The sequence below is a fragment of the Brassica napus genome, chromosome C9 (assembly GCF_020379485.1).
Source record: "Brassica napus cultivar Da-Ae chromosome C9, Da-Ae, whole genome shotgun sequence".
Lineage (NCBI taxonomy): Eukaryota > Viridiplantae > Streptophyta > Magnoliopsida > Brassicales > Brassicaceae > Brassica > Brassica napus.
In genome coordinates this window covers 30,595,198-30,608,960 of record NC_063452.1, presented here as the reverse complement: position 1 = coordinate 30,608,960, position 13,763 = coordinate 30,595,198, and the positions used below count along the sequence as shown (strand labels likewise).

Here is a 13,763-nt window from a genome sequence, read left to right as displayed (position 1 = left end):
ATTATTTTACCCTGTCTCAAAGAAAATGCCTCCAATAAATGGTGGCTAATGCATCAGCAAATGCAGTTCCCTTAACTTGGTTTCAAATCTGAATCACGTTCCCTTTGTTCTAAACAACACAGAAAGATGCGTCTTTTTACTGAAAAACAAAGGTTACATCAGTTGAACTAAACTTCCTTGGATGATTACAATCACGAGTTCTTCATCTCCCTCTAGTTCGTTCTTTTCACAACAACAAAAAAGCAAAGAAAAGTGGTCTCAGTAGCGACTGGGTCTTGAATGGTTGATATCTAGTGCCGAACTCAGAACCCTTCTACTGCTGTACTCCAAACCGGCTCCATTTGAAACCCCTGGCGGAGGTGGCTCTGCAAAGACCCAAGAAACTACATCAAGTCTCATACTTAGAAAGACGAATTAGGGTGACCCGAAAAGTCCCTTCCTTACTTACACGTTGTGGTATCAAATAACAAGAGAAAGAAGATTCTTCCAGGATCTTATTATCAATAAACAAGTATCTTCCAGCATTAACCTTATTCTCAAGAGAGACTAGGGTTAATGCAAACTAAATACTCTGTTTCGTAATAACAATCACGGCAAGACTGAGGCAGCCATGTACATTTTGGCCTACTTTGTGCCAATGCTTTTACGAATTTTGTATCTAAGAAAAGTTTCCTTCTTTTTGGATAAGAGCAACAAAGAACAAACCTTGAGTGTAACCAAGAGGCATAGGGGAAGGTGAAGACATCAACTGTGATGAGAATCTCTCCGAATGGTGATGAGTTCTATCCGAATGATCGAAACTCAGAGACTGAGGTCTTGTCCTGTGACCTGAACCTGACTGTGCTTTGTCTTGTCCAGATATCTAAAATCCACAAGCGAAACTCAGCACCACACAAAGTCAAAGAAAGGAGGAGGGAGGACTCACGGCGAATTTGAGAGTTCGATTGTAGAGAGAGACAAGACCGGAGAAGAGCTTGACGGCGTAATCGGCGATCTCTTCAGTCTCATACTCTGCGAACGCAAAGCCTTTTGGTTTTTCAGTTTCTTTATCGCGAGGGATGTGTAGATCGATTACTCTCCCTGCTTGGATCAAGATATCATACAAAACCCTATCGCTTACTCGCTCGTCCAAGTTCCCTATGTACACGGTACAATTGGTGTTCCCGGACATGGACGCTGATGATTACCCTAAAATGAGGAGACGATGAAAGAGATGCTGTTCCGAGATTCGTTTCCGTCAACTGATTGTGAAATTGAGAAGGTAATTACGAAAAGCTTCAAGAGGGCTGGAATTGTAATTTCCTTTCATTTTGACAAAAGATTACCTATCGGTCTAGTGGTTTCGGTTTACACTTACCTTCTTTTTTTTTTTTTTTTTTTTTTCTTTTTTGTCAACATAACTTTCATTAATGTTAAATCCCTAATGTTTCAGAATACAATGAAAGATCCATATAGAGAAAACATTAAATTTTAAAGTCCAAACCCAATTTCTAGAATAACCTAGGAGCATCATCCTCACACAACAAATGTCCTCCATGCACACACAGAGCAGTAGCCGTCAAGGTCGTGAAGCAGAAACCGTCAACACCGTGAAACGACAACCGTCGACTTTGTGAAGATTTCACCGCAAAAGACTCTGTTCTTTCAACCCTGCTTTTGTTTCCTCATCACCGAAGATCGGTAAATACCTTTCCAGTAGATCTGAAACCAATACTCTCCTTCGCGCCTCTGTTTCTTCAATGTCCAATCTCTTCCTCTGGATGTGAAGAACTCCAAATACCTTCAAACGATTTGGTACCAACTATTGCCAAAACATTTGCAAGAAGCAAACTCTGGCTTTTCTTAAGTTGAAACAAACCGGTGAGGTTAATCTGCAAAACTCAAAACTCTAACCCTTTTGAATACTTTGCCTAGATTTATAAAGACAAAGATTGACTTCATCCAGTAATAGAGTTTGAGGATAACCATCGGAGAAGATGAGAGCTCAAAGAGACAACCGGAATTTGAAACTAAAACCGGAGAGTAGATGATGTTTATTCAAACACACAACAAAAACATCGCCTTGCGAAGATATAAATCGGCTAAAACCTAAGAAGTAATCCGCAGACGGAAGGAAGGATTGGACTACGCCGAAGATCCTATTAATATTTACACACAAAAAGCAAAATACAAAAGAAAAGACGTGACCGGCGGTGGTGAAACCACCGGCCCCTGACCCTGATTTCTTTCTTTGAAAACTCTTAGAGAAAGGTTAGAGGAAACCAATGTTTTGAAACCACTAAAATTGGAGAGAAGATTGTGGGGTCAGGTGACCCCACTAAAATTGGAGAAAACCAATGTTTTGAAACTCGACCCGGACATTGAATCAGAGTATTTTCCGGGTCACCGGTTCGACCGCGGAATAACCATGGGTCAATAAATTCATTAAAATTAATATATAATTATATATAACTATTAAAAATAAATATTTGAAAATCTAATATGAATAATACTTCCAAAATTTAATTCCAAAAAACTAAAACATCAAAATTGTAATAATTGTAATAGATTGTCAATAATAAAAATAAACTAAGTTAGAATCATCTAACTGAATATTTTTTCGCTTCTTGCTCTCAATTTCTTCAGTGTTTGCATAAATTTAAATCGCACATTTGCCGGAACCTTCGTACATGCATCAGTATCCCCTTTCATACCAGCAAGATGATGTTTCAGCCTATTAATACCACCTCCTAGTTTTTTTTTTGTGACAAAATCCACATTCTAAAACCAGTTTTCATCTTGAATCGTTTGACTGAATCACATAGGACCATGCAATATCTTTTTTTCTCGGACCGAACGGTTTGCAACAGCTATTTCTTCGTAGTTTTCCTCAGGTTCAGTCTCCATTGCCTGTAAAAATCATACACAAAGTTTTTTAAAAATCATGGGACAAAGGAAATATATAGTGTTGTACAAAACAAACAGAACATGACACATCATTGTGATTAAACAAAACAATAGTCACAGCAAAAAAAAGTCACGCAGAACATGATTCATGTCATATGGTATTGCATAAACAATTAGAATAAGACTCATGACTTTGATTCATACAAAACATATCATCATGAACAAATAAAAACTATAAACCTAGTTGGGGATACAGAGTATGTGAGACAGCTGCAAGAAAGACAATACTAGGAAATTGATAAGTGAAAAACTGAAAACCTAATCCTTTTATTTGGAATATCCAACCGACTTTAGTATCACAATTTTTTAAAAAATAAATAAAAGTTATCCACTGGTTCAACCGGTGTCCGGGTTCCGGGTTTTAACGGGGTTTTGCAGATTTTACCGGGTTTTTAAATAGTGGATATTTCTTAAAACTCAAACCGGAATACATGCTGGGTCACCGGGTTTACCGGTCCGACCGCGGATCCGGGTCGGACGTGAAAACACTGAGAAAACAAAATTTTGATGTATTTTTTCTAAAATTATTATAATATTTAGTTAAAATATAGGATCCCACTAATTTATGTGTAAGTTTTCATATGTCCCATTAAATTTGAAAAAGAAAATTCTGTAATAATATATATATATATATATATATTTAATTTAGGGTTTATTTGCCAACTAGCCATATTTAGAAGACAAATTAAGTGAATAACAATTATTTTGACATAATGAATAAACTAACATTTAACACCCTAATTCATCCGGTTATACTTTTCTTCTTTGCCATTATCCAGTAAAAATGTGTTCTGTGTGTCCACGTAGTCTATGTAATACATAGTCAAGTATGTCTTAAATATTTTATTAGAAAGAAGAAGGAGTCATCCACGTTACACTTTTATTAGTCACATACATAGATATACCAAATGTTTTATTCTATATAACTGAAGTAGTATAAGATTATAACTTCACCTACAACCCGTAATACTAAACATATCACAACTGCAAACCCTAGGTACTAAACTTTGTCCCAATCACACCTCGACCTCTAAATACTAAATCCTAAATTACAATTACTAAACCCTTACCTAAATATAAATCATAAACCCAAATATAACTCTAACCCAAATAGAATAGAACAAAATAAATAACATAGTTCATATTAGTGAAATTATGAAATGTCTATGATTGCATGTAAGAAGTTAATGATGACCCCAATCATACTTCCTCACCTTCTAAATACTAAACCCTAAATTATAATCACTAAACCCTTACCCAAATATAAACCGTAAACCCAAATATAAACTCTAACACAAATAAAATAGAACAAAATAAATAACATAGTACACATTGGTGAAATTATGAAATGTCTATGATTGCATGAAAGAAATTAATGCTGACCTCAACGATACTCTCTCACCTTTTAAATACTAAACTCTAAATTATTAATCACTAAACCCTTACCAAAATATAAACCCTGAACCCAAATATAAACTCTAACCCAAATAGAATAGAACAATAAATAACATAGTACATATTGGTAAAATTATGAAATGTCTATGATTGCTTGGAAGAAGTTAATGTTGACCTCAACGATACCACATCACCTTCTAAATACTAAACCTTAAATTATAATCACTAAACTCTTACACAAATATAAACCATGAACCCAATATAAACTCTAACCCAAATAGAATAGAACAAAATAAATAACATAGTACATATTGGTGAAATTATGAAATGTCTATGATTGTATGGAAGAAATGCTAGTACCAAGTGGTAAGCTAAATTAAGTGATAGTAAACCGTACCGTATAGAACCATCATACCAAAGATATGCATTTTCATTATATGTTTAAAGGGAGAATAGAAACATGGTAAATGTAGTTGCATTCGAAACAGCATCTCACTAATTCTGAAAGATTTGAGCCGTCTATGATTTAGTGGAAGTAGGTAATGCATTCCCCAAGTTCGAAACCAATAATCCAAAAACTAAATCCGTTTTTCCACGGAATATCAACTCTTATCCAATGTCAACCAAAAGAAAAAGTTTCGAGCTGACACCAAAGATGCATTTCATTCCACATGAGTCATATAGAATAGACAAGGTGAAAATGTAATTGCAATAAAAAGACAATGTACATTAATGTATCCCAAACTGTGATGAATTCAGCATAGCCAAGTCCTCATCCTCTAATGCACCCTTGATCACCCCAATCCAACGAGGATTAGAATAGTTGTTAATCCTTTTCTTTCCAGTGGATTCAACGTCTGTCTCAAACAATCTATTCAGAAAGCCTAAATCGTCCATGCCAAACCTGAACGATGAAGGTAAGAAGTAAACACGGTTAGTACATAGTACTTTACTCTATTTATATAGATATGATGTTTTATAGTGCAAACAAGTATAATGGAAGACGAAATAGTGGAGCAGTAACCATTTAATTCCATCTCAAATAAATTAGTCTTACATATAGTTATATTAGACCATTACAAATATAATAGTAATGAATGATCTCGTACTATGTTCACACGCAGACAAACCTATACCATTTCGAATATAATAGGAATGAAAGACATCATACTATATCCAAAAAGTCAAACTATCGAAGATTATATTCCATACAACAACCTATATAACTACACCTATATCTGCTAAAAAAGCACAATTCAAATTTAACAAAAAGTAATAACAACCAGGGAAACCCCAACCCCAAATCACCCAAACCCTAAATCAATTGGTGAACTTCGTCCACCAAAAGCAAGTACGACGGGCAATGGCAACGAAGCTGTAGATTAACCTAAAGAGTACCATAGTTCTGAGTATAGCGCAAACAAGAAATAAAACAACATGAGATGAAGACAATCGAAAGTTAAAATCCGAAAAACATACAGTAATTAATTCGTCTGAGAAGAATAGACAGTTGGAATTTAAATGGGTACGGGTTTGCACTATTCACAGCTGCAACTGTAACGCCGTCGTGTGAAATTCAATTTCAGAAGAGTAGTTGAGCGCGCGCTTGAAACCAGTGAGTAAGAAGGAAAAACCAATGAATCCGATGGAGGTGACGATGTGGAGCAACTCGGTGACGGAGACCATTCAACTTCAACGAAGTTACCTAGGGAAATAAAAAGATAAGATGTGAACACAGTTAAGCCACGATTTAGTTTTACACATAATAATTAATTTTTTTAGTTTTTATTTCTTCAGGTTATGCCGGTTGCACGAAGGGGCAATACTGTATTATTTTATATAGATAACGACATGTATAGAAACGTTAGGTATATTGGTTAGACAGTGAATTAGACGTTTTTATGGTCATACAGCCCAATTTTCCTTAAATTTAAATATTAAATTTACATATTATAACCCCAGTCAAAAATATTTCTGGCTCCGCCACTATCCACAAGCATCATCATTGAGAATTTTACACACAAAATTCTGAAATTTACTTACACTCGCACACACTTATTACATGTCGTCGCCCACTTACTCGAGCAAGGAGTTGTCGCCCACCTAGTGTTAAGTGTATAAACAAAGGCCGAAATAGACGAATTTTTTTTTTCCATGAATTCTTAGATTTTCTGGAATAAAACCGACTCTTCCAGTAAGAACCACCATAACATCGAATAAATAATATATAGAAAAAATGCAATCCTTCTTCTTGAGGTAATGAACATGCAATTAAAAGTAGATCTACTGAAAAGAGAAAAAAACATGAGCTCTGTACATGATTTTATTGCATGCATGTAGATCAAAGACGAAGGAGAAGAGAGGAAGAACCTTCACAGGTCAAATAATCATCACTGAAGATACAAGCTTATGTCGGTGGAAGTCACCATCACTGTTGCCATCAGTTCTTTCCGTGAAGCTCCTCTACTACATAATTTCTGACGATGTGTAGACCGGAACACCGTCGGAGCTCGAACCATCGTCACCAGAATTCATCTCTCTCTCTCTGCCAAAGTCACAAGGTATTGTCTTCTTCTCACTCTCTCTCTCGTTTTTTTCAGGTGAAACAAGAAATGAAGAAAAAGAGACGCGGGTCCTTATAATCCCGCATGACTCGTTTTGCCCCATCCCAAAAAAACCCAGTCCCGCAACATCCCATCCCGCGAGTCCCGTAAATTTGTGGGCCAAGAAAACCCTCACTACAAGAAAACACGGAAAATCCCGACGGAAAATCCCGACGGAAAAACCGACCGAAAAAAATCTGTCAGGATTTTTCGACGAAATGCCGACGAATATTTGTCGGAAATCTATTTCGGCAAATTCGTCGGAACTTCGCCGGAAAATCCTGACAGAATACTTTCGTCTGTATTTGGTCATACGATCCCGACAGAAAACCGACAAAATTCTGACAAAAATATGACCGTTGCAAAAAATTGACGCATACAGACAAAATACCGACGCAATACCGACTATTTAGGTATTCGGTCAGAATTCTGTCGGTATATTCCGACGGGATACCGACGGATTTAACAGCCGTTGCACTTCCCGACGGAATACCGACAAATTTAACAGCCGTTGCACTTCCCGACGGAATACCGACGAATTATGTAGCCGTTAGTATCCGTTTAAATTACCGACGGAACACCGACGGGTTTTGGACGTTAATTTAGCCGTTGTTATTCCCGAGGGAATACCGACGAATATTTTCCGTCAGGAAGTTTTCCAGATTATTATAAATACGACCTCTCCTTCATTCATTCAAATCACAACAAAACAATATAAATCATGGGGACTGCTTATAATTTTCGTTCTTGGCTAGATTAACCTCATGTGGATCCAAATACAAATTTACGTACGGAGGAATACGCACGTGGTATTCAAGAATTCATGGCGGTGGTTCAAAGTCAACCGGAAGCAAGAACAAGTAAGTATTTATTATGTCCATGTTCTACTTGTAAGAATAATATATGTGTCAAAAAAATGGAAGTATGGAGTCATTTATATCTGAAAGGATTTACACGTGGTTATAAGATTTGGTATCTTCATGGAGACAGATTTGAGTATGGTAGTAGTAACGAACCTCAAACTGCCGATAGGTTAGATGAACCTACCACAGATTCAGATGGTATATGATTTATATGGAGAAAATTTCCCGTCGGTGAAGAGGAAGGAGATAGACAAGAACAACCCAATTTAGAAAATTTCCCGTGTGAAGAGGAAGGAGAACGAGAACAACCCAATCTAGAAGCCAAGAGATTTTTTGAAATGTTAGATGCAGCTAAGCAGCCATTGTATCAAGGATGTAAAGATGAGCATTCACCTTTATCATCCGCAAGTCGATTGATGGCGCTAAAGACTGACTATAATTTGGTTGAAGAATGTGTGGATGCGATTGCAGATTTTGTTAGATATGTTCTACCTGAAGATAATCTTGCACCTGGTTCATATTATGAGGTACAAAAATTGGTCGCTGGTCTTGGCTTACCGTATCAGGTGATTGATGTATGCATCGATAACTGCATGATTTACTGGAGAGCAGATGAGAACCAGGAGAATTGTAAATTCTGTCGGAAACCTCGTTATCAGGATACGAGTGGAAGAGTTCCGGTGCCATACAAACGAATGTGGTATTTGCCGTTGACTGAAAGATTAAAGAGGTTATATCAGTCAGAACGAACAGCAGAACCAATGATATGGCATGCAGAGCACTTAACAAATGGTGAGATAACACATCCTTCCGATGCAGAGGCGTGGAAGGATTTTCAATCAACATATCCAGAATTAGCATCTGAGGTAAGAAATATGTATCTTGCATTATGCACAGATGGTTTCAGCCCATTTGGAAAGCATGGAAGACAATATTCATTGTGGCCGGTAATCTTGACACCTTACAACTTACCACCACATTTGTTTATGCGACGAGAGTTTTTGTTCCTCTCAATTCTCGTTCCCGGGCCAGATCATCCTAAGAGATCACTGGATGTGTTTCTTCAGCCATTGATATATGAGCTGCAATTATTATGGGAGCACGGTGTTCATACATACGATGTTTCACGGAAAGAAAATTTTCAGATGCGAGCAGTACTTATGTGGACAATAAGTGATTTTCCAGCATATGGTATGTTATCTGGATGGACCACGCATGGGAGGCTATCATGTTCTTATTGACAAGACAACACAGATGCTTTCCAACTAGAAAATGGTTGGAAAACGTGTTGGTTTAACTGTCACAGGAGATTTCTACCACACGATCATCCATATCGTAAGAGTAAGACATTGTTTACAAAGAACAAGAGGGTGTTTGACAGTCCACCTGAAGAAGTAAGTGGCAAAAAGTTGAAGGAACAATTAAGAGATTTTGGTGCAGATAGAACGCCAGACGTGGGTGGAAACGGACATGAACCGATTTATGGTGTAGGGGAAAATCATAATTGGCATAAGAAGAGTATCTTCTGGGATTTTCCCTATTGGGAGACTCATGTGTTGCGGCACTGTTTAGATGTCATGCATATTGTGAAGAAATTTTTCGACAATTTGATGAACACCATCCTTGATGTCCAAGGCAAGACGAAGGATAACTTGAAGTCAAGACTGGATTTGGTTGATATTTGTGCTCGTCCCGAACTTCATGTTGATGAGCACGGTAAAGGTCCTATTCCCATATATCGACTGGATGCAACTGCAAAAGAAGACTTTTTTGATTGGATAACACACAGTGTTAAATTTCCAGACGGTTATGCATCAAGTTTGCGTAATTGTGTTGACAAAAGTGAAGGGAAGTTTACTGGCTTGAAGAGCCATGATTGTCATGTAATGATGCAGCGCCTCATTCCTTTTGCGTTTTCCGCACTATTGCCACGAAATGTTCATGAAGCAATCGCAGGTACTTTAAAATTTAACATAGTTAATTAATTGTCATATTATTTTTTAATGCTTATATATATATGCTTATGGAATTTGTTTTCTTTGTGTATGTAGGGATAAGTGCTTTCTTCCGTGATTTATGCTCGAGATCACTCACATCAGATGGTATTCGCAATTTGGAAGTTAAAATACCGGTGATCCTTTGCAACCTCGAGAAGATATTTCCTCCATCATTTTTTGATGTTATGGAGCATCTTGCTATTCATCTTGCGAGAGAAGCGACACTCGGTGGTCCCGTGCAGTACAGGTGGATGTATTTGTACGAACGGTTTATGTTTCATCTGAAGAAGAAGGTCAAGAATTTAAGCAAGGTGGAGGGATCAATAGTGGCTCAGTGCATCAATGAAGAAACCTCAAACTTTGCTGAATACTACTTTCCATCAGAAGTTCGAACAAAAAGTCGAAGACCTGCACGGCATGATGATAGAGGTGAAAGGGCAACTTATTATGTTTATGTGCCAAACATGTTTACACAAATTGGACGAAATAGTGGAAAGTCAATGGATCGGTTACTTACCGTGGCTGAGCATGCTCATTTGCACACATATTTGCTTACAAACTGCGAAGACGTTCTTGAATATGAGAGGTACATAGATTTAAAACTATGAATTATTTGCAATATTTTTGACACATATCTAACATTTTGTGTTTTTTACAGTATTTACTTGGCAGAGATGAGCTTAAAGTACCCGGATGCGACCGAAAAACAACTCGAACAACTCAAGCAAAACAACTTTGCAACTTGGCTTTCTGATTATGTAAGTGTCTAATCAGTAATTATTAGTAGCTAATCATTTTACTTATTATCTTTAATGAATGAAAACATTTTTTTTGTTTTTATAGGTAAGCCATTGTTTAGCTATTGGGCACCCACCTAAAGATTGGTTACGTGAGATAGTTTGTGGTCCAAAATTTGTTGCGAAGTCATATCTGAGATATTGCACTCGAGGATATGCATTCAGAGTTCTTAAGGAAAATACTGCAAGGAGAACAGTTGATTATGGGGTTTCTTCGTCATCCGGAGACGATGTGTACTACGGTAACGTACGCGAGATTTTGGAAATTCAGTACCCGGGAATGATTGGCATGAGATGTACTGTCTTCTACTGTGAGTGGTACGACAACGTTGTTGGTCGCGGAGTAAGCATTGACGCATTCGGTGTTACATCTGTACATTCGCGACGACGACTGGATTATTACGATCCATTCATTCTTGCTTCACAAACTGACCAAGTATGTATTTTGAAATATATTTTCCATCTAAACTAATCATATATAATTACTTCCACTTATATAATTTATAATTTTTCAGGTTTGCTATATTCGTTATCCGCGGATTAGGCAGAGGAACGATCCTTGGATCGTTGTCATGTCAATAAATCCCAGAAGCCGAGTACAAGGAGTATTTGATCCACTACAACAACAATTAACCGAAGAGGACGGCGAGATTGGAGAGTTTGACGAAGACGATTCAGATTTATCATGTTCATCATCAGATAATTCCTCAGATGCAGAGTAGATATCTCTTTTATGAATGTATTTGCAAATTACTTTTAAACGTTGTAGATTTCTTCTAAAAACAAATTATGGGTTTGAAACGTTGTAGATTTTTAAATTAAAAAAATAAATTGTATTTGTTGATTTAAAAATCGAATGGTTTTGATTGATTGATTATATACGGTTTTGATTGAATGATTATATATGTCATGTTCAAAGTTTTAAAACTGTGAGAATACAATGTGTGTTATATGTATTTTTTCTTTCTCATTCAGGTTGTTCCAAGGAAAAAGGGCCGTTATGTTGGATTGGCTCGTCCGACCGGAGGGGCTTCTTCTTCTTCTTCAGCTCACTATCCACGTGTTAATGAGCTTATGGAGCAGATTAAGACCAAGGATACGGAGATTGAGTTCCTGAAGAAGGATAATGCTGAAATCCGGGTTGAGCTGCAGCAAAACCGAACGGCTATGGAGCAAAACAATGTTCTCACCCAGACCTTGTTGCAGAGGTTTAGGACCCGCTTCGGTGAAGACTTTTAGTTGTTTTTTTAATTTTCAAGAACTTTTTATTACTTTTTATAACTTTAATGTATAATAATAATGTTGAATTTATTTATCTATAATGTTTTTAAATTCTAAATTATCAATTTTTTACTGAAATTAAATTAAGAATTATAAAAATTGTTTTTTTTTAAATTAAAAAAGGAATACCGACGGATACAGTTAGCCATCGGAATTTCTACAAAACCGACAAATAGGATCTGTCGGTATTTTCTAGAAATTCCGACGGACTAAAGTCGTCAGTTTTTTTTCAGTTACCGACGGACTTACTTCATCGGTATTTTCTGAATATTCCTACGAACTCGCTTCGTCGGTATTTTCTGAATATTCCGACGAACTCTCTTTGTCGGTATTCTCTAGAAATACCGACGGATATGTGTCGTCGGAAATTTTAGAAAAAACCGACGAAATATATCCGTCGGTATTTCCCGACGAATTCCCGACAAATATCTGGGTACCGACGAACATATTTCGTCGGGATTCCATCGGGATGCGCCTTTCCCGACGAGATTATGACGGATTAGTCCATCGGTATCGCACAGTTTTCTTGTAGTGCCTGGCCAAATATTGTCCCGCTACAAGCCTTTGCAGGCCAGGCCCGCGGTCCAGGTTTGACTTTGTCATCTCTATTGAAGACAATTTGATCTTTTTTGTAAAATACATCTGGCTTAATCCTCGAAAAATGTACATATGCAACCGTTCATAATGTCCTATCCGAAATTAATAAAAATTCTTTAAAGTCTTTTTCAAAATTTTCAATTTGTGTGTGTTTGTAGCAGTGTTTTTAAATCCGGATCGGACCGGCAATTAGATTGGGTTTAACCGTGAATTGGAAACTAATCCGGGTTGGGTTAATGCCAAAACCCAACTGAAGTTGAACCAAATAAAAATCCATATTGAACTGATTAAAATACGGGAACCGGTGATCCAATGAACCAACAAAATACTGGCTTGTATATAAAAGTAAAAGTAGGGTTTGCTAGTTTAACAAAGTATCTTCATCTAGTCTTTTTCTTTTGACGCCTCTGTAACTTACAAGGTATTGTCTACTTCTCAAACTTACAAGGTATTGTCTATTTCTCAAGGTATTGTTTTTGTCTACTTCTCACTTTGTTTTATTTTTCTATGAAGTTTGCCTATGAATGCAGTGTTGGGGTCAAAATCGATCACAACGGAATCAATGTCGGAAAGTTCTCAAGAAAAATGTCTCACTTTAAAAGGAAAGAGATAATAGTTAAAAAATAGCGGGAAAAACGAAATTGAGTTTCGTATGAATTCTGAAAGGTATTCATACGATGAGCCCTCGAGAAAGGTTACTCGAATCCTCGAACAAACAGATCCCGAGCAGCAAAACAACCATCAATTAACTCGCCGAAGGGGCGAGTTGGATCGAGCAAGCCGTCCAACTCGCCAGTTCGGCGAGTTGGATCGTGCAAGTCGTCCAACTCGCCAGTTCGGCGAGTCAGATCAACTAGCCTACCTTTGTTCCGTCCTCGTAGCTCCCTCCTTCGAGATTGGATCAAACCTTCTCTTGTTTCGTCTCGATCGGAGTCACCGTTGGAAATTTACGATTTAAAAACCGTAAGAACTCGTTTTCTCGTAAGAAGCTCGAATTGATTGTATAAAATGGCAGTGGTTAAATAAACACCTCGAGCTGCCTCCACTATTCGAGAAAATTCGACCTTACTTTGGAATCGACGTCGTTTCGGAAGCGCTCTTTCGATAAATCGTAAAAACGCTTAAGTAGAAAAACGGCCCGAAAGGGTTCAAAACACGGCTAGAAGCCCACTTACGATTTTATATGAAATCAAGCCCAATCGTTATGAAAGCTTATATTATATTCCGTAGGAGAATATAAATGTCAAGTTCGGAGGATAAATACGAAGTTTCCAAAGATAAACA

The 13,763-nt window shown here is 37.2% G+C and overlaps 2 protein-coding genes across 2 annotated transcripts; one reads left to right on the top strand and one right to left on the bottom strand.

Moving 5' to 3' along the window:
- Positions 1 to 39: 39 nt before the first annotated feature.
- On the bottom strand, positions 40 to 1,255 carry LOC106439150 (splicing factor 3B subunit 4). The gene is made up of 3 exons (XM_013880528.3): positions 926 to 1,255; positions 706 to 862; positions 40 to 365 (listed from the first exon to the last, which is right to left on the bottom strand). Exons 1-3 carry the CDS (start codon positions 1,169 to 1,171, stop codon positions 259 to 261), a joined length of 510 nt encoding a protein of 169 aa, XP_013735982.1. The 5' UTR covers positions 1,172 to 1,255; the 3' UTR covers positions 40 to 258.
- Positions 1,256 to 8,051: 6,796 nt separating this feature from the next.
- Positions 8,052 to 11,840, top strand: LOC125592584. Its single transcript, XM_048767839.1, has 5 exons — positions 8,052 to 9,763; positions 9,859 to 10,390; positions 10,463 to 10,562; positions 10,648 to 10,974; positions 11,577 to 11,840. The coding sequence occupies exons 1-5, from the start codon at positions 9,385 to 9,387 to the stop codon at positions 11,838 to 11,840; spliced, it is 1,602 nt and encodes a 533-aa protein (XP_048623796.1). The 5' UTR covers positions 8,052 to 9,384.
- Positions 11,841 to 13,763: the final 1,923 nt, after the last annotated feature.